This window comes from Podarcis liolepis (genome assembly GCF_965112155.1).
Source record: "Podarcis liolepis genome assembly, chromosome: 5".
Taxonomy (NCBI): domain Eukaryota; kingdom Metazoa; phylum Chordata; class Lepidosauria; order Squamata; family Lacertidae; genus Podarcis; species Podarcis liolepis.
In genome coordinates this window covers 11,828,160-11,851,397 of record NC_139556.1, presented here as the reverse complement: position 1 = coordinate 11,851,397, position 23,238 = coordinate 11,828,160, and the positions used below count along the sequence as shown (strand labels likewise).

Here is a 23,238-nt window from a genome sequence, read left to right as displayed (position 1 = left end):
TTAAAATTGTGCCTAGAAGCAGTAACGAGAAGTAATGAATTGTTTAACGAAAGCTGAATGGTTCGTTCACCTCAGAAAAGGCATCTTTGCTGTATGATGGACTGTTTTGCTCTTACAGGCCTTCTGGAAATAGTCTCTTCCATCCCAACAGCTTCCCATGGAATATACCCAGCCATACAGGCCTGAGAACCACAGTGAGGGGGAAAACGGAAAGGAGACACTCTTCCACACCATATTTGTTTGCGCCAAAGGAAAAAGAGATGTACACTACTTACTGGAAAAAGAGCTGGAATTTTGAATACATTTTTTTATTATGGAAATTACAAGTGCTAACATAATTTGCAAAGACATATAGCAGTTCTCAAAAAAAATATTATTATTAAAAAAAAGCACTGCATGAAATATTGTTATAAAGCTGCCTTTCGGAAGATAAAAGTCTTTTTCACATTATTTGGGAAGATTTGTGGGCATTTGTGTGCAAATACCACACACACGCGGGGAAGTCAGTATAAATTGCATCCAAACCACCCTGAAAAACCAAGAAATATCATTAAGCCGCTTCCACAAGCAACTGCTTCCAGTCCAGCTGCATTGCAGCTGCTCTGGGTGGAAAAGGTAGCTGTAAGTAGTAGACATTTCTCTATATACCACCTTAAGAGGCATAGTGATAATTGGATTCTATGTGATAGAAGTGCCTTCGTAGTGTTTCTTAAGCCACATTGGCAGGCCCTAAATAGATGCTGCTGGTCAAGGGGAACTGTTTTCTTCTGCTACCTTTACATCGCCTGGGGTTTAAGTTCTCCGTGGTGGTATTTCTACATGTCACCATTCAAGAGGATGTTGGGAGCTGAGAAGCCATAATGAAGAGAGTAGGTACATTCACTTCTCTGACCTACAGGTTATCAGCTCCAAATGCCCTCCTGAGGCTTTCCACACACCCCAAGGGGTAAAAAAGTGGGGTAACTATTTGTTTTGAACCGTCTGGAGAGAAGGACATAACCCCCAACTTTTCTCCGGTGAAAATAGAGACTTCCCCTCTTACATTTCTCTGATGAAAATAGGGACATTCTAAGGAAAACCAGGACATTCAGGGATTAAATCAGAAACTGTGTCAGCTTCTGTAAAATGAGGACTGTCCCTGGAAAATAGGGACATTTGGAGGGTCCAGAAACACCTTCAGAGGGTGCTACTTGGAGTAAAAAAGATAAATGTTCCGTTTCTCTCAGTCCAACATTTCAGGGTTCTTAATAACAAAACCTACAGGGAGCTGGCCTTTCGCTTTACTCAATGACTACAGAATTTTTCCTGTCATTCAACAGCTTCCCTGAGGAACAGAAAGACTGGTTTTGACAAACGCTAATGGCCAAAGATGGGTTCCTTGAGTCAAAGTACGACTCTCTCTTTCTATGTTCTGCTTCCAAATATATCAATGGGGGTGGGTACCTAGACCAGGTATGATGAATCTTTGGCCCTCCAAGGTGTTGCTGAAGAGCAACTCCCATCCACCCCAGCCAGCACAACCAACAATCAGGATTATGGGATTTGTAGTCCAGAAATATGTGGAGGGGCAACGGTTCACTATCCCTGGTCGAGACTCTTGGGTCCATTCCTGCAGATTCTGAGGTGTCTTTTGAATTCATTTCTCCCCTGATAAATGCATTATCAGCAACAGCAAGAAAGGCAAATTAGTGCAGATAATAACTGACACAGGCTCCACCTGGACTCGTTATCCATCACTTTCTTATGTTTTAAAGGACTTATTGAACATTCATTCATCTTTAAAAAAACAAGAAACATTTGGACTACAGAGGCACATTTTGCAGAAACATAATTTGTCATTTTGCAGTTCCTTAAATACCATGCATTGCTGCCATCTACTTCTAGCTAAAGCCCAGTGTAAAAAATTCTCCTGTGATTTCCTCCCCACATTTATGGGAACCTAATTGTTTCAATGCTACTTTCCATTTCCCCGTGTGGTGTTTTTGTTTTCTTTCCCTTCCCTCTGAATTTCATTTTCATCCGTAATTAGCTTCAGTGTGGGAAAGCTTGTCATTTTACTCCTCCTCTCACTTACAGGACAGACATGTGAGCTAGGGCCTCCATAAGTCACCATAACAGGAGGAGCCCATTCGCGCACTGTTTTGCCACATGGAGGGCATTTCAGGGGCATCCCCGAAGTCTCTGCGCCCTGGCAGAGTCAGCTGAACAACTGCGCTCTGTGTTGACAAGATGGGTTCGAGTGTCAAATGAGGGATTTGACACAGTAAAATTCAGCTTTCAACCTCTGTCTAAACTGGGTCGTGCTCAGATCAACGCAACTATGTGAATGTGCTAAGCAAGATTCTTTAAACCAATCTGTCAGGAGAAAATTCACAGGCAGATAAAAGAACAGGTTGGAGGATCGGGAACCTTGTACGCATGCAGGGGCTTAGCTGGAAACCTTTGTGCTCATCATCGCTCCCTTTGGCAGTGCATAAATACCAGCCAAACCCCCTCATCCGTACAGATTCCCATGTGCAAGACAGCTTCTAGCATCCATCTATGCCCCAGTTTCACAAGCAACATCATTCATGTGGCTTCACCTTTGGCACTTTACTCCAAGTAATGGACGAGCAGGATAGCTAACAGACTCCGGGACTAGCCGGAGCTTCTCTTTGGCATCACACATTCAATGAGAAAGGGAGACGCGAGGTCAATCCCAACACTCTTTTGGCATATCAGGTAAGTCTCTGGTGCAAATTCGGCTCACAGTGAATCGTGCTCTGGAGCGATTCACTAAAAGCAGAGTCTGGAGTTGAGCCCATGTTGAACTGGGTTCAGAAACCAATGCACCCAAGAGATTTCAGACTTTCAGGCGCACCAGCTGCGATCCCAACAAATTATCCAGATAATTTTGACACCTGATTGCACATTCATTAGCACATACACACCCCAATCAGTCTCTAATCTATATGCATAAGCACCCTCGAAAAGATATCCCCTCACAGTGCACAACACTCTGTATGTTCTCTGATATTTAATACATTCTTTTTCCTTCTTACCACTTTAATTCACAGGGGGGAGTGGCCTGCTATTCTGAGCACGCGTGAGCCAAAAGCACACAGAAATTTAAACTGCGGCAACTTCTGCAATTGCAGGTTCCCCAAAAGTGACACAAACACATCAGTTGCCACACGTGAAATCAACTTGTGGCTCGTGCATTATGGAGCTCGCGAACGCTGGCCATTTTCCCCTGCGGAAGAAAGATCCAAAAGTCCTATATGTGCTAGTTCAACATTTCTGAAAGAGGAAATTCCTGGGTAAGGTCACGATGCCTGTCACTCTTTCAAAACCATCCTTTTTAGACTCTCGTTCATTGGGCCCACGGGAATAGAAATTGTTCACCTGCACGTACATGGAATGCATCCATCACTTTTTGTGCAAACTCTGGTGGCCACAGGATGTCTCATCTTCCACCATAGGTCTGCAGAAAAAGAAGAGTGTTCTCTACAAATGTCAGTGGGACAGACAGACACACACACACCCTCATTCCTTTCCATACAAATGAACCACAGTAGATTGTTAACCTGCATGGAAACTTCTGGTAAGTGCCAGGCTTCTGCACAGCAGAAAGGAATCGCCATATACGAAGCAACGTTTTTAATCTGCTGCTGGCGTCAGTGCTACTACGTGATAAACCAAACTTCACGGAGAGTTCCTGCTACAATCGGCTAGTATTGGCAAAAGGCAAAGGCATTCTGTGCAAACAAGAGGCTCTGGGAAGTGCATGAAGCGCCGCTTTGTGCTGCGTGATAAAGAGAGATGCCCTCATCGCTCCCTAATAGCGGGACCTCTGCTTTCTGGCTTCCACAGTGAGGCATCCTGTGGACAGCTACAATGCTGGCCTCTCACATCTTGAATCTCCTGTTGATAAAGAACAGAGTGAGAGTCTGTTAAGGGAAGGGTCTGAGGGAAGATGGTAGGCCTGTAAGGAAGCAACTGCCGGCTGATCTGGACGCACAGGGCAGTGTATGAGGCCTGCAGAGGACATGGGCACGCAGCTGCTATTTACAAAACTTGAAGAAAAAGGCTTTTATGGGGAGACTGCTGTTCTCCAGTTCCAGGGCTTGCTGTGCTCATCTGAAGTCACATAATGAAGGGAACAGTAAAACCAGGACCTTTTTTCAGCCAGCCAGAACTCACTGGAACTCAGTGCCGGCACCCCTCAGGTGGGCGCCGTTGCCATTACAGTGGTACCTCGGGTTACATACGCTTCAGGTTACAGACTCCACTAACCCAGAAATAGTGCTTCAGGTTAAGAACTTTTCTTCAGGATGAGAAGAGAAATCGTGCTCCGGTGGCGCGGCAGCAGCAGGAGGCCCCATTAGCTAAAGTGGTGCTTCAGGTTAAGAACAGTTTCAGGTTAAGTACGGACCTCCAGAACAAATTAAGTACTTAACCCGAGGTACCACTGTATAAGAGAACACGGTGAATTCTAGCACCTTTTTTTTCTGGAAGAACAGCACTGAGTAGAAGGCATACAAAACACACCGCCAAAGGTATTTCTGTGAGGAGGGAAGCATCAGTCCATGGTGTTCTGGAGAGTGTGATTCATCTCGGCGCTGTAAGTGGGCCTGCGCGGCAGAAAGCAAAGTGGACACTTCAGGATAGAGCTGGATATGTTACTGAATTAGGAGTGAGATGCTCCTTAACCTTTATCCCATAAACTAGTGACGTTCCCGTTGTACTGTTGAGGCAGGAGATATATGGGTGTTTCTGGCCACAGCACCATCTCTTTCTCTTATCTGCATCTCTAGAAGTCTGGTTTTAAGACGCCCCCCACTCTGAGCATCTTCTAAGGCCAGAATTGGATTTGTGGCAGGAGCAGGTCAACAGTTGTGCGCAAGGTCTGTGAGGGGGCGTGCAGAAGGGGGCCGATGCCCATGGGCTTGGGTTGAAGCATGAGCTTAGAAAGGGCCCCAAAAGCTGGAGAAAAACACCAAATGAGCCAAAAACGCTACCACTAAGCAGGTTCTCGAGGAAGACACACCCCTGCCTCTCGCCTCCATCGGTGCAGTAAGGAATGGCTCGGCAAGTACGCCTTTGTGACTTACCTGGTTCTTTGTGCATGTCTTTCTCTGGAGATAAAAATCATTGTGAGCAGCAAAACAAGCACTCCTTTGAAGCAAGCTGACCACAAACCCTTTCTAGGCAGCCTCTTCTTCATTATATGGGTGCAGAACAAGGCAAGCTGGTGTAATTTGCACCTGGGCAAATTATGCTTGGTGTGCCTTGTCACTGTTCAAAACTCAACTATTGCTGGCTGAGCTGCCCTGTCTGGCAGAGGGAAAACTAAGATATAATTTGACGACCCATCTTGCCAGTACAGTGGTACCTTGGTTCTTGAAATTAATCCGTTCCGGGAGTCTGTTCGACTTCCAAAATAGTTCAAAAACCAAGGCGCGGCTTCTGATTGGCTGCAGGAGCTTCCTGCAGCCAATCAGAAGCCGCGTCGAACATTTGGCTTCCGATAAATGTCCGCAAACCGGAACACTAATTTCTGAGTTTGCAGTGTTCAGGAGTCAATTTGTTTGGGAGCTCAGCCATTTTACTACCAAAGCACCACTTTCACAGCCTTACTCGGCCACATAACTGAGCTGAAAAAAGGGGTTAGTCTCCTCCTGCCTTGTCCTGTCACCACCACACTCCCACAAACTGCCACCTTTTCGGGACTTACCGCCATATTGGCTGAGCCCCATCTGAGCCGAGATGGAAGACTTATGGCAGCTATCTCCAGATAAGCTGAGATGAGACCCACCGATTCCAAACTCTGGTCAACCTGGCAGATCTTGGGAGTTAATCACTTTCTAAAAAGACTGACATGGGTTTTTCCCTGGTGCAATCCACGCTGACAACAGTGCTGTTCCTCTGAAGATACTCTGCGCTGTTGCTTCTTATTTAACCAGTTTTGTAAACAGCGATGAACAAGAGAGGTACCTTCTTAGGTGAAATCCTTGCTCATTTTTTCTGCCTTACTTTGAACCCAGGAATATGCATTCTCGGGACCAAGTCAAACTGATGAGGGTAGAAGTATCTTGACAGTTTGGGGGAGTTTTGTTTTTTACTTCAGTGCAGCCACACAGTCTATGAATTTAGGGGCAGGGAGGAGAAAACCACGTAGGGGATATTATTTTGATGGAGAAAGCATCCCATGGAGAAGAAGAAGAAGAAGAAGAGTTTGGACTTGATATCCCGCCTTTCACTCCCCTTAAGGAGTCTCAAAGCAGCTAACAATCTCCTTTCCCTTCCTCCCCCACAACAAACACTCTGTGAGGTGAGTGGGGCTGAGAGACTTCAAAGAAGTGTGACTGGCCCAAGGTCACCCAGCAGCTGCATGTGGAGGAGCGGAGACGCGAACCCGGTTCCCCAGATTACGAGACTACCGCTCTTAACCACTACACCACAGCATGCCTCTCCCCCCGGCTGCCCCTCCCCATCCTCTGGAAAAGCTGGAAGGCTGTTCACGTCTCCCCCATGTCACGTCAAGTTTGGTGGTGGTCCTCAGAATCTGGTTCACGGATTGACTAAGGCAAAACTGAGGCACTTCAGGACAGCACCTGAAACTAAAGTCCCTCATGACAGATGTCGCTTCAAAGACTCCCTCAAACCCACACCTTTTCTGCGAAACTTCTGGCTTCAACCCAAAGAAAGCAATCTCCGGTTACCTGGGGCTCTCTTCCTTACCTTCGCCATCTCTCTAATTCTTGAAATTTAGAAGATAGGCTTAGTAGAGTGAAAGGCTATCGTTGGGTTTGGGGGTTAAAGCAGCATGTACATTAATAGTGTAGTAGTAGTGGTGATGGCATATTATTATTATTATTATTATTATTATTATTATTATTATTTCCATAAAAGGTATCCACAGGTTAGTAAGTTTTAAGTGAGGACCTGATATAGTCATACCTTGGAAGTCGAACGGAATCCATTCCGGAAGTCCGTTCCACTTCCAAAACGTTCAAAAACCAAAGCGCAGCTTCTGACTGGCTGCTGGAAGTTCCTGCGGCCAATCGGAAGCAACGGAATCCCCGTCGGACGTTTGGCTTCCAAAAGAACATTTGAAAACTGGAACAGTCACTTCCGGGTTTCAGTTGCTCCCAAGCCAAAACATTCTGAGAACTAGGCTGTTTGACTTCCAAGGTATAATGAATTGCAGTACTGGCATGGAACATAACAGCATAAAAATTGCGCACAGCAGCCGACCAGAAGCCAACCCCCTGGGTTTTACATGAAATTTGCCAGGATGATTTTTACATGAATGAAATCAGAAAATGTTGTTACCCAACCTGCACCTTAGGGATGGGGTCTTAAATCAGTGGCGTGCGGTGACATTTTTCGTAGAGGGGGCGGTTAGGGCCAGAGGTGCCAGCTTGCGAGGACGATGCGGGGGCTGACATCAAGACATCACGTCCCATGAGTGAGCATTGTGTCTCCCTCCCTAAGCCAGGCAGAAGCTACCCAGGCTTTGGGAAGGAGGTGTCAGGATGCTGGAGCCCTGCTGCCCCCTTCCCAAAGCTGGGTGGAGTTTGGGAAGGTGGCGGGAGGGCAGGAACATTTAGGGAACTAGCCTAGTCCCCCTCAAGGGAGCTGCACATGTTTAGCCTGGAGAAGAGGAGGTTAAGGGGTGATATGATAGCCATGTTCAAATATATAAAAGGATGTCACATAGAGGAGGGAGAAAGGTTGTTTTCTGCTGCTCCAGAGAAGCGGACACGGAGCAATGGATCCAAACTACAAGAAAGAAGATTCCACCTAAACATTAGGAAGAACTTCCTGACAGTAAGAGCTGTTCGACAGTGGAATTTGCTGCCAAGGAGTGTGGTGGAGTCTCCTCCTTTGGAGGTCTTTAAGCAGAGGCTTGACAACCATATGTCAGGAGTGCTCTGATGGTGTTTCCTGCTTGGCAGGGGGTTGGACTCGATGGCCCTTGTGGTCTCTTCCAACTCTATGATTCTATGATTCTATGATTCATCCACTGACCGCACGCCACTGTCTTAAATGGCAACAACAACAATGAAATAAAACTGCCAAGACAGGCAAGTTAAGACAATTTCCATACGGAAAAGAGATCCTGGGCGGAACAATTCCTTGGTTTGCATACTAAGAATGGCTTAATTTTGTCCTACGTTGTAAATATAAGTACAGTGGAACCTTGGTTCTCAAACTGAATCCATTCTGGGAGTCTGTTCGACTTGGTTTGCATACTAAGCATGGCTTAATTTTGTCCTACATTGTAAATTTAAGTACAGTGCAACCTTGGTTCTCAAACTTAATCCATTCCAGAAGTCCATTTGACCGTTTGAAAACCAAGGTGTGGCTTCCGATTGGCTGCAGGCACTTCCTGCACTCAAGCGGAAGCCGCATTGGACGTTTGGCTTCCGAAAAACGTTCCAAAACCGGAACACTTACTTCCAGGTTTTTGGCATTCGGGAGACAATTTGTTCATCAACTAAGCCCTTCAAGAACCAAGGTTGCACTGTACTAGTGAGGAGAACCATGACACAACCAGGAGATGCTCTCTTTGCACGGCTCTGCATTTATTTTATTTATTTTATGGTTTTGGACATTGTCATTGCTGCCTTTCATCCCTAGTAGTGCATGGGAGAGCAGTAAGGAAAAGGTAAGCAGTTAGTGAGCAACAAAAGTTATTTCCTGGCAAGACGCTTTCACTTCACATTGTAACTACATGTCCTTAGTTCACCACACATTCAACAAGCAATCTCTGCCTAAGAGATCTTCGGATGGTCTCTCACGCACACATTCAGACACATACGGACGTGAAATTTAAACAACTTACAACAGCCCGTCTAAAAAAAGTATTTTATTTCAGAAAAATAAACTTCCAAATACAACTGGGCTTTTGTAATATAAAAAATAGCCGCTTTTATTGCTAGAGTGTGTTTATATATAATATATATTTATATTTATATATATAGTATGATATGCAATACAATGTTAGTACATGTGAAAAATAGAAACTATTGATAAACCACATTAATATAACTGTAGATATTCATTTAACACTCCTTGACGGGCAAGGCAGCCTTTAAGCTGCCCATAGGCTCGTGGCTGCAATTCAGAGATTATAAACTGATTGACAGATAACAAGTGTGCTCTGAAATAAGCTTCTTTGGAATGCAGGGGGAATTCAGTACGGTGCAGATGGGCAAAATGGGTGTTCAAAACAGAAGCTCAAAAGGGCACCATCCTCCGGGGACATCTTTTGTGCAAGCCCTTTTGAAATTGAGCTTCTGCAAGGACTCCTGGTGGATTGCACTAAACCTTTCCAACAGGCCACATTCACATGAGACAATTTCTCCGGAGCCTGTCTTGCCCACAGGTACAACCTGGGGCCAAACATTACTGGTAAAAATGGAAATCTTTCAGGTGTCCCTTAAATCAGAAATCAACTGGTCACGGGAGCAGTTGAGGGCGGAATCCCAGGAAAGCTCAGTAAAAGCTTCCATGCTTAGTCCAGGGGCAAGCTGGACCAGAGACTATGCAAAGGATTCGAGAAAGCTTGTCTGAGGTTGACAGCACTGCAGCCACGATCTCAAACTCTTAGTTGATTGGCTGAAGGCTGCAGTAACAATTTATCAAGGGCCAAGAATATAATCCTGATCCATAACTGATAGATCACATTTGCAGTATGCATTCTAATTCGAAGAGAGTATTCTAATTGTTGATAGTGGTCTGCGGGGACTCAGCGGCCCAATCATCCCTGCATTATCCGGACCCAATCCCAGAGAAGAGAGGAGACGAAAAGAGAAGCAATGTAAATAAACCTCAAGCAGAGCACTATGAGCTTGTGAGTATGGTTTAATGAAAAGCTGTGATGTTACAATAAAGCAGGAAAAGATTTGGCTTGCCCTGAACCTAGTGGCTGCCTCAAACATTCCCCCTAGATTTACCTCACTGAGAATATTTGTCCAACGCCAAAGGAGCCCCTTTAATTCCCTTTTGCCTGTAGGGTTTGGTCTGCAGTGGAAACAAGCAGTTCAGATCCGTTGCAAAGGTGACGAATGCCGCAACCCGGGCTGCTGCCCAAGCCCACCATCGCGCCCCTCTCTGCAACACATGGCTCATGGATCAGTTTAGGAGTAGTGCTTATCTAATGTGCAATCAATCATCAGCGTTCGGATACCACAGGCTGGGTCAATCAACGCGTTCAAACCAGGGAGCGAAGTGAAGAAATTAATGTTGATTGTCAGAATTGCCTGAGGGACACGGAACAAACATGGTCTCGTTGGGACCCAATCAGCAAGCATCTCTCTGGCCCCAAATACCGAAATCTCTTAAAACGACCCAAATGAGAGCATGGCCTGTTTACAATGAAAACGCGATCCATCTTGGTTAGACCTAGCCATCAGCACGTTTTTTTGTTTTGCTTTTTTTGTTTTGTTTTACCCAGGGTGCGTTTAGGTTTAAGTCCTTTCTCGGCTTACTTGTGCAGGTATTTCTCCAGGTACTCTTGAATCCACCTTAACTTGGGATCGACGCAGATCTGTTTGCTGCTGTTTTTCAGTCTTGCGCTGTTTAAAAAACGGGGGGGGGCGGAGAGGGAGGAATTTCAGAATAAGTAAGAGAATTAAAACCCTGAGCAAGAGAAGGCACTGTTGAATTTTGTTCGGTTCAACTCCTGGACGAGACCCAATGAAGTACCGTATTTTTTGCTCTATAAGACTCACTTTTTCCCTCCTAAAAAGTAAGGGGAAATGTGTGTGCGTCTTATGGAGCGAATGCAGGCTGTGCAGCTATCACAGAAGCCAGAACAGCAAGAGGGATTGCTGCTTTCACTGCGCAGCAATCCCTCTTGCTGTTCTGGCTTCTGAGATTCAGAATATTTCTTTTCTTGTTTTCCTCATCCAAAAACTAGGTGCGTCTTGTGGTTTGGTGTGTCTTATAGAGCGAAAAATACGGTACATTATCCTTTTTACATTACACAGTAGGCAGCTAGTGAAAGAAAATTTCAGTGGTGGTGAAATCAGCCAGTACAATGACAAAAAAGCGCCACACTGAATATTTCTACAGAAAACCTTTAAGCATTTTCACAGACCACAAGGAAAAGGCCCTCTGCTGTGCTCATACTAGTTAGGCCTAGAAGAGAGCTAGAAATCTAAACCATTCCATCTTTAATTGGGATGGTTTCCTTTCAGAAAGCTGCAGAATCATATTGATTTCCATAGGCTTGATTCCGATAACTGCTTGTTTTGAAGCAATCTCAATTCTTACATTGTCCGATTGGCGGTTTTTCACTTTTGCGGAGGAAATAAGAGCTGACTTTTATTTCCAAGTAAAATGTTTCTTCACAAAGCCATTCAAATAAATGGCAATTTTCTTAAAGAGTTGCTACTAAAGGGCCAGAGAATGGCTCTGGGAACAAGAGGAACATGTCTATGATCCAGCTGATATTCCCTCTTGCCAAGCCTTGTAATATTTTAAATAAAGGGTTTTGTGATTTGATTTGCATTTAGAGCATGGATGTTTGTCATCATTGTACATTTTTATGCAAAATTTGAATTTCAGGTTCGCACAGATGGTTAAATACCGATCACCACACCAATTGCTATACATGATGGAAACATCAACCATAATTCAAATATTTGTATGCTTTTAACACACGTTTTGTAATAGTATAAAATTACTCCTTCTTTCAAGAAATGTGTAGCTTTTCTCCTCTTAGTAGGAGACTAAAGTCTTTTTTAATATTAAGGATGGAATATCTTATTCATAGATATTTTCATTAAATGTGAAAGGACTGATTAACAGCTGGTTTGACAGCAGCATAAATTTTGGAGTTAACAGCACATATATGTTTTGTTTTGTGAGTACCAGGTCCTCATTCCGGGGACAGAACTGCTTTTTGATCAATCCACACATAACTCTGGGACCCCTCTTTCAATTCACACCTACCCTGACTCTTTGAAGGCCTGAAATTTCATCGTTACGCCTTTCAAATGAAGGGATCCCAAGGAGTTATGTATGTATATATATATATAAAGACATCCTTTGAAACACCGGATTGTGTTGACTTGCACAGTGATTTGGGATGGAGTGTTTTAAAAACGGTTATATGTAAAACTTTTAAAAATGAAAATATGCCCCAAATTCCCCATCCAACTGTGCGAAGCACAACGCCATAAAGAAAGTCCTGTTGTTTTGATTTTCATGAACAAACGGTGCCAGATAGAAGGAAATCTGTACTTGATAAATAAACAGGCGTCAGAATCCATCGCCAGGCTCCTTGTGCTGCCCAGACCACCAACCCACAATGCAATTAGCTGGCTGAAGTAAAACCAATAAATAGTTTCCTTTCATTGGAGAGGAGAAACTTCTGTTATGACAAGCTTAATTGGGTGTGTCCCCTTAAGCTGCGGGAAACAGTAGATTCACCAAGATAAATAGTGCCGGCAACCTGGTGTGAACCAACCACGACTCTGAAGCAACAACTATCTTTCTCTCCCAATGGAGGTAATCTCTTAGGCCAGGCTTCCTCAACCTCGGTCCTCCAGATGTTTTTGGCCTACAACTCCCATGATTCCTAGATAGCAGGACCAGTGCTCAAGGATGATGGGAATTGTAGTCCTAAAACATCTGGAGGGCTGAGGTTGAGGAAGCCTGTCTTAAGCTGTTTTCGGTGTCAAAGTCACGCATGGGTGTAGCTCATATCATCCCTGACCACACTGACCAAGCTGGCTGGAATTGATGGAAGTTGGGAGTCCAACATGATCTTGAGATCACCAGATTGATTACCCCTGGTCTACCTCATCAATTGTATCCAGCTGCCACTCACTCGAGCCAGCTGCTGAATTAGGGGAAATTTGTAACTAGATGGGAGTTGAACACTCTGGTTCCAAATAGGTTTACCGAAGGAGATGTCAGTCTACCACGTCCTACAAGGCAGCCAGGACCAACCCTCTCTCAAAGAGACCTTATTATCTCCCGGAGGATGTAACTAGCCATGATGGGCAAGAATCACACACAAGTGGCTGGGCAAATCTCTTCAAGCATCTTGTCTACGCCCTCAGGCTGCCAAAACTGAAACATCTAAGAAACCTGGACCAGTCAGTGCTTTGGGCACACCTGTACTGGCAAGGATGGAGCCGGTGGAAACAAGACTTCATCTCTCCCGATGGGTTTAACAGAAGCAGGTTCCAAAATACCTGGAAGAGCTCTGCCGGACAACTTTGAAGATGCAATGGTGGCAAAAAGTGTTGCTTTCTTGTTACCATCACCACAACAGAGTACACTTGAGCTCATACCTATGTTTGGCTTGTCTCCAGGCACCTAGAAGTGTCTTTAACTGGTGGGGTGGGGCTCAAGGAAGTCCAGTATTTAGAAAAGGCCCTAGCTGTACTGAATATAATTGTAAAACAACCAGAAGCTCTTCTCCCAAGGCCCAGCAAGTCAGGGGTTACAGCCCTGGAGCTACATTTCTTCCTCTCCTCTGTCAAACAACCTTGAGTGCAACGGGAGGTTTGTTTCATTGTTTTCCCTGCCCTCCCTCCAGCTCTTCCTTCCCGCTGCCCTGGTTAAACTTAAAGGGGGGGGACAGGCAGTCTTTCCAGGAGTCATGCAAAACATCTGAGATGTTTCTTCACTCTTTTCACCTGCTTAAGGCATGGCCAAACTTGGCCCTCCAGCTGCTTTGGGACTACAATTCCCATCATCCCTGACCAGTGGCCCTGTTAGCTAGGGATGATGGGAGTTGTAGTCCCAAAAACATCTGGAGGGCCAAGTTTGGCCATGCCTGGCTTAAGGGGACACACCCAAAATCTAAAAAGAACCACCTTCTTCTACAAGGCTGACAGTTTCTGTTTAAAACTAGCAAAATCCAACCCATGTTTGGTGCCTTGGAGGGTAACAGCTTACTAGCCCATCTCCGACACTGGATAAATTCATCGTTATTGTTCGAATAAAGTTTAGACGTTCCTGCTTTACAGGTAATAAATAATCTTAGCAGATAATACATTGGACGCAATGTATCACCTTTTCTTTTCTTTTAATTAAATCAAATTTAATACAGCTTCCGCCAAAAATCCCCCACATAGCATTAAGATTATAACATCATTTTACATAATCTGATGGGAATGTTTCTCAAATTGGACTCTTTATCATGCAAAATCTGATGGCGTTAACGGTCTACATAGGCTTTCCACAGACATGTTTGCACAACTGGTGGGATAAATTTGCTAACTGCTTCCCTTAGGTATGAAAAGAAGGGGGGAATAGGTTCCATCAAAGGGGTTTCTCTTTTTAACAGTTTTCCCTGCCCTTTCTGGCGATTTTAAGTGGGGAGCGCAGCCCTTAAAACCAAAAATAATGAACTTCTATAGTTTGATGCATTGCCTGAAGTGGCCACAGGGAGGCAGGCAAGCAGGCCCCGTATCAGAACTTCTCAGCCCCTTCTCTCCCTGGTTGTATAGATCTCATTTTAGTTAAAAGAAAAATAGGCAAATGATTGTTCTTTTTTTAAAAAAGGGGAGGGCATAGTCTTCTGTTTCTGCTCACCCTTTCCCAGCTGCCATTCAAGTTTCCTCTTAATTTCCACTTAAGCACAAAGAGCTTCTTAGACCTAAGCCCACTCTCTGCGGCTGGGCTAGACAAAGAAGCCAAGAGTCATGTTTCACTGAGAATGTTTCTCAAATTGGACTCTTTATCATGCAAAACAAGCAATACAATTGGTTTAACATGTTTTCCCTGCTTAAAGTGAGTGGCATGTGCCCAAGGCCAAGATAAATATCTCAGGAGAAGGAATGCAACTACCGGTAAATAAATTTATTTATTTTCAGCATTTGCATCTAGCCACAACTGCAGTGCAATATACCAGCTATGGGGAACCTTTGACTTTCCCTGTCCATTAGCCATGTTGCCGGGAGTTGTAGTTTAGCAACACCTAGCGGGACTAAGGTTCCCCACACCTGAATTATACCAAACAGTTTTTCATCCAGTACAAAATTATCTTTCGCATCTGAAAAATCGCAGGATAGGCATATTCTCCCCGTCACATATTAACCAAATTATGAATTAATTAACTAGGCTAATAACAACAACAAAACCTATTTTTGGTTCTAACCCTTACAAAATATTTTCAGAAGGTACAGCAAATCTATGTTTGCACACAAATTTAACAATACAGTGGTACCTCGGTTTTTTAACGTTATCCGTTCTGGAAGACCATTCGAGTCCCGAAACGTTTGAAAACCAAGGGGCAGTCGGCAAATTTAATAGAGAAAATTTAGGAAAAATAACATATAAACTCAGCAGAAACCGTTCGACTTCCGAGGCGTGTTCGAAAACAGAAGCATTTACTCCCGGGTTTACGGCGTTCGAAGATCAAAATGTTCGTCAACGGAGACGTTCGAAAACCGAGGTACCACTGTATTTGGAAATTGTTTCGATAAGTACCCTATTAGATTGAGGTCCGGTTAACTACAATAATGATTCCCCCCCACCCTCTCTTTTTGTAATGTACACAATATATTTTTATGTTGTCATTGTTGTTCTGTTTTGTTTTCTCAAAAGGTAAAGGGACCCCTGACCATTAGGTCAAGTCGTGACCGACTCTGGGGTTGCAGCACTCATCTCACTTTATTGGCCAAGGGAGCCGGCGTACAGCTTCCGGGTCATGTGGCCAGCATGACTAAGCCGCTTCTGGTGAACCAGAGCAGCGCACGGAAATGCCGTTTACCTTCCCACCAGAGCGGTACCTATTTATCTACTTGCACTTTGACGTGCTTTCAAACTGCTAGGTGGGCAGGAGCAGGGACCGAGCAACGGGAGCTCACCCCATCGTGGGGATTCGAACCGCCGACCTTCTGATCGGCAAGTCCTAGGCTCTGTGGTTTAACCCACAGCGCCACCTGCGTCCCGTTTTGTTTTCCACATTGGTACTATTTCTTGTTTCCCATTCTTTCCTGTGTTTTGTCTTACTCTGTGCATTTGCGATTTTGTACTTTTTATGTCAATAAAGAATATTTTTTTAAAAAAAAAAAGTTTACGAGAGAGAAAAGAAGTCATTTGTCCTGTGCCAGCAGCAATTGTTCCTGAGGCAACAGCGTACAATAGGGAAAAAAGAGGGTGCAAACTTACATGATCTGCAGAGAACAGCCAGGGACAGTCAAGATCTTGAGGTGCTTCACGTGGGATTTCGCTACATTGCTCTCAAAATATCTGCATGGGCAGCGGTAAGTCAGGCTGATGGGCTTCCCTAGAGGGTGGCATAAAGAAAAAGATTTAGATGCCCTGGGCTGGCAACAATACCACCTCACAGTGCAGATTACAAGATTTTAAGGAGAGGAGAGGAGGGAAGACTTCTTCCTGGCATTTTTAACACTTTTGCCAAGCTGCAGGGGCCCCCAGCCTCTTCAGTCCTCATTTCAGCTTTTAATCCCGGTGTTTGTGGGTTTTAGAAGGCGAAATGGGGCGCGAAACTGGAACCTCAGAAATGGAGAAGCGCTTTTCTTTCTTTAAAAAAAGGAGCCAGCTAATTGTCCCAAGTGGCTGGGGGCAATTAAGCAAGATAAAGGCTGCAAATGAAAAGCCCTTGGCCCCTGCAATGTTATTCCTGCCAAAGGATTTGACCTGAGGCCAAATGCAAAGGCAGACAGGAGAAGAAAGGAGACCCTCAGCTCTGCAAAGGCAAACAACACCCCCCCCCCCAAATAACCCCAGGGATTGCAAGCAGAGAGAGGGAGAAGGGAGCCGAGCCCTTTGGGCTACCCAAGGACTGGCCCAGATGTGGCTCTTCCAAGTCCAGTTGCTTTTGCAACTGCGGAATAATACTATGGTAATTATGGGGCGCCAGGTCTCACAGTAAAGCGTAATTCAGGTACTTGATGGCCCCTCTTCTAACCAGATGCAAATCCAAAGGTGTGGGGAGAAAGGAGATGATAATTTCTGCTGACCCCCCCCCCCACTGAATTTTCTCCAAATGACCCCCCAGAGCTGCGTAGGAGTCAGGAGAAGGAGCCCATGAAAACCACCTCTCCCATTTTTAGCAATACAGTGGTACCTCTGGTTACGTACTTAATTCGTTCCGGAGGTCCGTTCTTAACCTGAAACTGTTCTTAACCTGAAGCACCACTTTAGCTAAAGGGGCCTCCTGCTGCCGCTGCACCGCCAGAGCACAATTTCTGTTCTCATCCTGAAGCAAAGTTCTTAACCCGAGGCATTATTTCTGGGTTAGCGGAGTCTGTAACCTGAAGCGTATGTAACCTGAGGTACCACTGTACATATTCAACACAATTATTCCTGAATGTGTGTGTTTGCGTTCTTTTTATTTATTTCAAAAAAATTATGCACTGCTTGATCATTAAAAAAAAAATCCTCAAAGTGGTTCTTGTTCATTCAGATGAACACACTCAACAGCACAGGTTTCTTCCAAGTAATTTTCAAAACACAGGAAACTCAACTCTTGGGTACGATAGGACTATCAGACAGCTGACAGAATCTTCAGGTAAAACAATAGTCAGCATCTGTGGAAATGCTATTTAAATCCCCGAAGAACAAAACAAAATCCCAGCAAATTCATCCTTGTTTGCCGCTTCGCTTCTCAAGGTGTGCGTTACCTTCTCCCTCTATAGCCCTAAGGTGACAGGTGCTCAAAAACCAGGCTAATGCTGTAAAAAAAAGTCTGTATTTTATTACTTCCACTCTCCTGCAATCAGGTATTTCCACCTCCCCGAGTGATCATGCAGTCCCTTTCAAAAGTAACTGCAATTCCAAACTCTCATTTAGGAACTGAATTCTTTACATTTAGAATCCACTGGGCCTCTTTTTCCCACGAATAAGTGGTCATTCTGCCCATTTATTATTATTATTTTCCTAGTTCCCCCATGACAAAAAAAAACTGTTGATTTATTATTGTGTCTGGGAAAATGTTCAACTAGTGGGTCTGCCAGTCAATTATTTATTTATTCTGCATTTGTGTTCGCCCACCTACTTCTTAGAAACTGGTGTTTTTTTTAACAATCTGCAGTTTATATATAACAATTTACAAATTCTACGTATCACATGCCAATGGTTGCCTGTTGTAAAGTCCCCAGGGTTAGACCTTTTCTTGCCCCACACAGGATTATAAAACTCCCAACAATTCTTGCAGGGAAATCTCTGCCTTCAGGGGGGCAAGAAGGGTGATTTTTCCAGATTAAGACCTACAACCTATCTGATTTACAACAGTAAATTTACGACAGTAAATCAGATTGTACTGGCAGATTTCTGAATGATTTGCAGGCCGGCAAGGCTTTCAGGTCCCTATTCCTTAAAGGTTCGAAAGTGACTCCACTCATTGTACTAGTGAAGTGTTGAGATAACCAGAAGCAGATTTGGTTTTTTTGTATGGAAGGAAGTATTCAGTGTTGTGTACATGACTAGTCCCTGAGCTCAGAAGTCTTAAAATTCAATTTCTTTTGCACCAAGCTATGGTTGGAGAATCTTGGGTTAGAAAAAAAGCCTCAGATTAGCCCATCTCCATTTCACAGTATGTATTACTGTGTACAAACGGGTTTTTAATGTCCCCAGTCCTTTAGTAAATAAATAACTGTCTGTCCCTGCAGACTGGTATATCTCTCAATAAACTCCACCGCTGGTTAATCCTCTTCTCCGAAACAGTAGAGAGGAAAACAAGGGAGGAACTCATCCTGTGCATGTATTTGTCCCTTTCTGTGTGCCCAATAGCTTGGTGTTGGGGGATTTTGACCAGAGACAAAGCTCTGGTCGCAGAAAGCATGAGACCCTCTTCTCCCGGTCCTAGATCCCGAGTCCAAATTAGGATGCCACATACCCCTCCTGCATCTGCTATTAGCAAAAAAAACATCAGGGGATCCATTCACAAATGTTCTGCATCAGTGACACGTAACTTAGCGCACAATGTGAGGGTTTGGGGAGGACAAGTATAGAGGGCTACTCCATCATGTGATTCTGAAGCTGCACAGACCAATGAAAGACAGCTTGATGAGATATCTTCCATAAAGAGAAGGTTGAAAGTATACCAAAACCCAATACAAAGGAAAATGAAATAAAGAGAGATGATGAAGCCGCAAAGAGGTAGGGGGAAGTCAATTAATTGTAGCATGGAAATGCACAAGTTTAGAAGAGTAAATAGATGACGTACGTAAATGAAGAAGAAGAAATGGTGTATATCTGTCATTTTTAAAATGCAATGAAAATCTATTTTAAAAAATGAAGTTGCACAGACCAAACAAACGTCTGTAGTTGCCTCTCTAGTGAGGCTTTCACCTGAGGATGCAGAAAAAAACGGGGAGCTGCTCTGGCTGGCCCTGCCCGCAACACCCCCTCCCCGCAATTGCGGACACAGACTTTGGCACTTAGCTGCAGGTTTGAAGGAGTATATCCTTTGCACATGCTCAGGTGAATCTTGCCTGTGTTCCAGAACCAGGATGCCAGGGGGATTCTAACCATCTTCAGCTTAAATGCAGGAACCCCACCCTCAAAAGTGTCCTTTAAATTGCATGGCTGCAAATTTCTAAGCTGGTTTTTCTTAGTATTGCCTTTTTGCATTGTTGTAAGCCGCCCCGGGCAAGAAATCCAATAAGGGTAATCCTGAACAGGGCTTAAAAGCCTCGGGTCCACGATCTCGGTTTGTCCCCCTAACTTTTCCAAGCGAGGATATTGTGGCTTCAGGTGACAAAGGATGAGGGACTCAGTCAGGGCTCTGCACCTCCTGCCTACACTGACTCTTCTGGAATCCTAGAATTGTAGACTTGGAAGGGGCCCACGGGTCATCCAGTCCAACCCCCCCCACACACACACACACACAATGCAGCTTGGCTGAAAACAAAGCAAGGAGACTCTCTAGCCGACTGTCTCTTGCGGTAGGGGTTCCCTCTTTCCCCAAGAGCTGGCCAGGTATGCAAAAACAAAGGTGAAGGAAGAAGGCAAAAGCAGCTATTGCCTGTGTTTTTCCAGAGCTGCAAAGCCTTAGCTTGCATGGAGAGGAGGAGGAGTATCTCCAAAAGGAAATCATGGCAAGCTCCTCAGTCCCTGGGTATCTGTCCCCAAGAAGCTGCAAGAAGATACTGAATATAAATCAACCCGTAAAACTTGGATATTTCTGAAACCAAAAGAGCAGCGGCAACAGTCAAGAAGAGCAAGAGATTTAACATCAACCCTGCCAGTTGCAGAAGACCTGTAGGTTGGGCTGATACGTCATTCCGAGCAGAAACCAGGATGCTCACCTGGGTGAATTTCGTTGATTCAAAGGATTTTGAGCACCGTAGTTTACCCTTCACAGAACTACAATTCCCAGCAGCCCTTAACGGTGCCCAGAATTATTTAAGGGGGAGAAATGAGCTTGCATTGAGCTCAGAAGCTTGTACGCAGCCTCAGATTGCAGGCGAGAGCTGTGGAAGGAATTTATAGCATAAGCTGCAAACGGGCTGCAACCCCCGAAGTGGGTGCAAGTGTCCAAACTTGGCATCACTGCCTGGACTGGGCTGCGGGTCTCATAGGCGACTGTGCAGCCCGGGAGGGGAGAGCAGCTTCGGGTGGAGAGAGATGCAAAGGTCGTGCGGTCGCCTACCCCGTCGGTTCCCCGGCTTTGCTGGATGAAGGCGCAGGTGCGCAGGGCTGGGCCTTTCCACCTCGCAGAGAAAAAGGGCCTCCTCGTTGCGCGGAAGGGAAGGGAAGAGGGCTTCGCGCAGCAGCCCTGCCGTCGAGGTGCCTGATCCCAGGCAACCGGTCCGCTGGCGGTGGCGTCGAAGTCCAGAGAGGGGCTACCAGGGTGCGGGAGAAAGCGGGGGCGCAGAGAAAAGAAAACCCAACTCTCTCTCCGCTTGAGCCTTCGCGCGCAATGAAAGAGAAGCGCCCGAGGGCGAAGATTCAGCCCTTCGACGGCGGGAGGAAGCAGCGCTCGGCGCTCCCTCTACGCCGGAGAGAAGGCGAGCGAGGAACAAGGCTGACCCTACAAGTCCCTGCATCCTTTTTGGGAACCACTCCGTAGTCTTTTGAGCGGTTTTGCTCGGGAACAAGTGGATTGGCTTTTTTTTGTGGGTTGCGGAGAGTCGTGCATAGCCACTTTCCCGCGGGACCCCCCTCTCCGTTTCCTTCGCATTCCTCATTCTGGACTGACAAGCCGTCTGCAAGCATCATTGGGGAAACTTCGACAGTCCCTCCGCGTTTGCTACTTTCGAGGGGAAAGGGGCGCAAAAACGGGTTCAGGAGCTGACCGCCGCCCATCGGACTTCGCTCTGGCTTTGGCTCCAAAACGGGAGGGGGGGTATAGAAAAAGCCCGCATTTGACGGCAGAGCAACGGACGGGTAAATGGGCAAACCCCACGCCTTACTTAAAGTTCCATCGCAAAATGGATCACCCCGCTCGCTGCTCTGGAACAGGAATCCGGCCACCGACACCCTCCCTGCCTCCCGCTTCTCTCCGCTAGCCAAGGGTGCCCCCCGACGGAGCAGCCCCAGAAACACCTGCGAGGAGCCCCGACAGCCCTGGGCTGGGGATCCAGCCGCCTCCTCTCCTCTCTCCTGCTTTTGTCTGCCGTGCGCCCTCGGCCGGGACTGGCCTCCCCGCGACGGCGCTGGAGTTCAAGCGGAGGGCGCGCGCTCCCGGCGGCCCCCGACGGGGCGAGCCGTCCAGCACTTACCGTCGGCGGCGAGGAGGGTCCCGAGGAGCAGCAGCAAGGCGAGGAAGGCGGCTTTGCTGTCCATGGCGGCGGCTGGTCTGGACTTGGAGCCGGGTTGTCAGAGGAGCTGCAGCTGTTTGCCGTCGCTGCGGATTTGCGCGGCCGTCTGCCCGGGCCGTTCCTCCCTCCCGCCCATCTATAGGGGCTGGCGGGGCCGGGGAAGGGGAGGGGGCTCCTGGAGGAGTTGAGGGGGGAGGAGGAGGAGGAAAGGGGGCCGGTCGCTCGGATGGACCGCCTGAAGCACGTTGTGATATCCGCCCGCCCTCCGAACAGGGCTGGAAAGGAGCCCAGAGACTTCCTCGCCCGCCCCCCCCCCCCGAGTCCGGAGACGCGGCAGAGAGATCCCGAGGGGGCTGCGAGCCCCAGGGGCTCTTCGCCCACGAAGCCTGCCCCCCCACCTCGAGAAACGGACTTCCGATGTTGCTTTTGCTGCTGCTGTCCGGCGCCCTTCTCTCCCCCCCCCCCCCATGCCTTGTTGTTGTTTAGTCGTTTAGTCGTGTCCGACTCTTCTTGACCCCCCTGGACCAGAGCACGCCAGGCACTCCTGTCTTCCACTGCCTCCCGCAGTTTGGTCAAACTCATGCTGGTAGCTTCGAGAACACTGTCCAACCATCTCGTCCTCTGTCGTCCCCTTCTCCTTGTGCAAGAAGATTCAACCTATCCATTCTTAAGGAAATCAGACTCTTGAGAGTCCCATGGACTGCAAGAAGATCAAACTGATCCATTCTGAAGGACATCAGCCCTGAGTGCTCACTGGAAGGACAGATCCTGAAGCTGAGACTCCAATACTTTGGCCACCTCATGAGAAGAGAAGACTCCCTGGAAAAGACCCTGATGTTGGGAAAGATGGAGGGCACAAGGAGAAGGGGACGACAGAGGACGAGATGGCTGGACAGTGTTCTCGAAGCTACCAGCATGAGTTTGACCAAACTGTGGGAGGCAGTGGAAGACAGGAGGGCCTGGTGTGCTCTGGTCCATGGGGTCACGAAGAGTCGGACATGACTAAACGACTAAACAGTGACATGAGCTGCTAGTGACACAGCCTTTCTCCCAAGATGTCATCAGGCTGCAACTCCCATCATCGCTGACCACTGCTCCTGCTAGCTAGGGATGATGGGAGTTGTAGTCCAACAACATCTGGGGACCTAAGGGTGACAAAGGACCAGCTAAAGGTCCCTGGAGGACTCTGCTGCTCTTCTTCAACTTCAAGGGTGCAGGGAAGGGTCTGGGGATCTGTGACCCTTCAAATATTGATGGAGTCCAATTCCCATTATCCCTGACCATGCGTCATGCCACCTGGGGCTGACTGGCTTCCTTTTCTCATGCAGTTTTGACCTGATTCATCTATGGCAGGAAAGGGGTTTCCACCCCAAGTCAGCTGCATCATGTCTTTAATTGAACATTTGATGGGCATTTCCCAAAGGAGCTTGGAGGTGCCCATAGTGATAGACATAGGCTTGGGTGTAAAAAGGTAAAGGGACCCCTAACCATTAGATCCAGTCGCGGACGACTCTGGGGTTGCAACACTCATCTCGCTTTATTGGCCAAG

At 46.4% G+C, this 23,238-nt stretch overlaps 2 protein-coding genes across 6 annotated transcripts in view; both read right to left on the bottom strand.

The window, feature by feature from the left end:
• The window catches only part of ERCC6 (ERCC excision repair 6, chromatin remodeling factor), a 318,760-nt gene that overhangs the window by 266,004 nt on the left and 29,518 nt on the right, over positions 1–23,238 (bottom strand). The gene's annotated exons all lie outside the window — the stretch shown is intronic.
• CXCL12 (C-X-C motif chemokine ligand 12) lies at positions 288–22,085 on the bottom strand. Of its 5 annotated transcripts, none has more exons than XR_014526767.1 (5): positions 21,651–21,862; positions 16,129–16,246; positions 10,482–10,568; positions 1,444–3,903; positions 288–1,400 (listed from the first exon to the last, which is right to left on the bottom strand). XR_014526767.1 is itself a non-coding variant. In XM_083505506.1 (4 exons), the coding sequence occupies exons 1-4, from the start codon at positions 21,712–21,714 to the stop codon at positions 3,888–3,890; spliced, it is 285 nt and encodes a 94-aa protein (XP_083361632.1). In that variant the 5' UTR covers positions 21,715–22,085; the 3' UTR covers positions 288–3,887. The 5 variants fall into 5 exon arrangements, 2 of the variants coding, with proteins under 2 accessions (XP_083361632.1, XP_083361633.1); XR_014526768.1 differs by having other exon boundaries at positions 288–1,394; XM_083505506.1 differs by having other exon boundaries at positions 288–3,903; positions 21,651–22,085.

Coding starts and splice junctions, on each gene's coding strand:
- CXCL12 (XM_083505506.1), bottom strand. CDS start 21,714: ATGGACAGCAAAGCCGCCTTCCTCGCCTTGCTGCTGCTCCTCGGGACC. Junction 16,247..21,650: donor GACCCTCCTCGCCGCCGACG/GTAAGTGCTGGA, acceptor GCCACCCTCTAG/GGAAGCCCATCAGCCTGACT. Junction 10,569..16,128: donor GGCTGTTCTCTGCAGATCAT/GTAAGTTTGCAC, acceptor TTTTTTAAACAG/CGCAAGACTGAAAAACAGCA.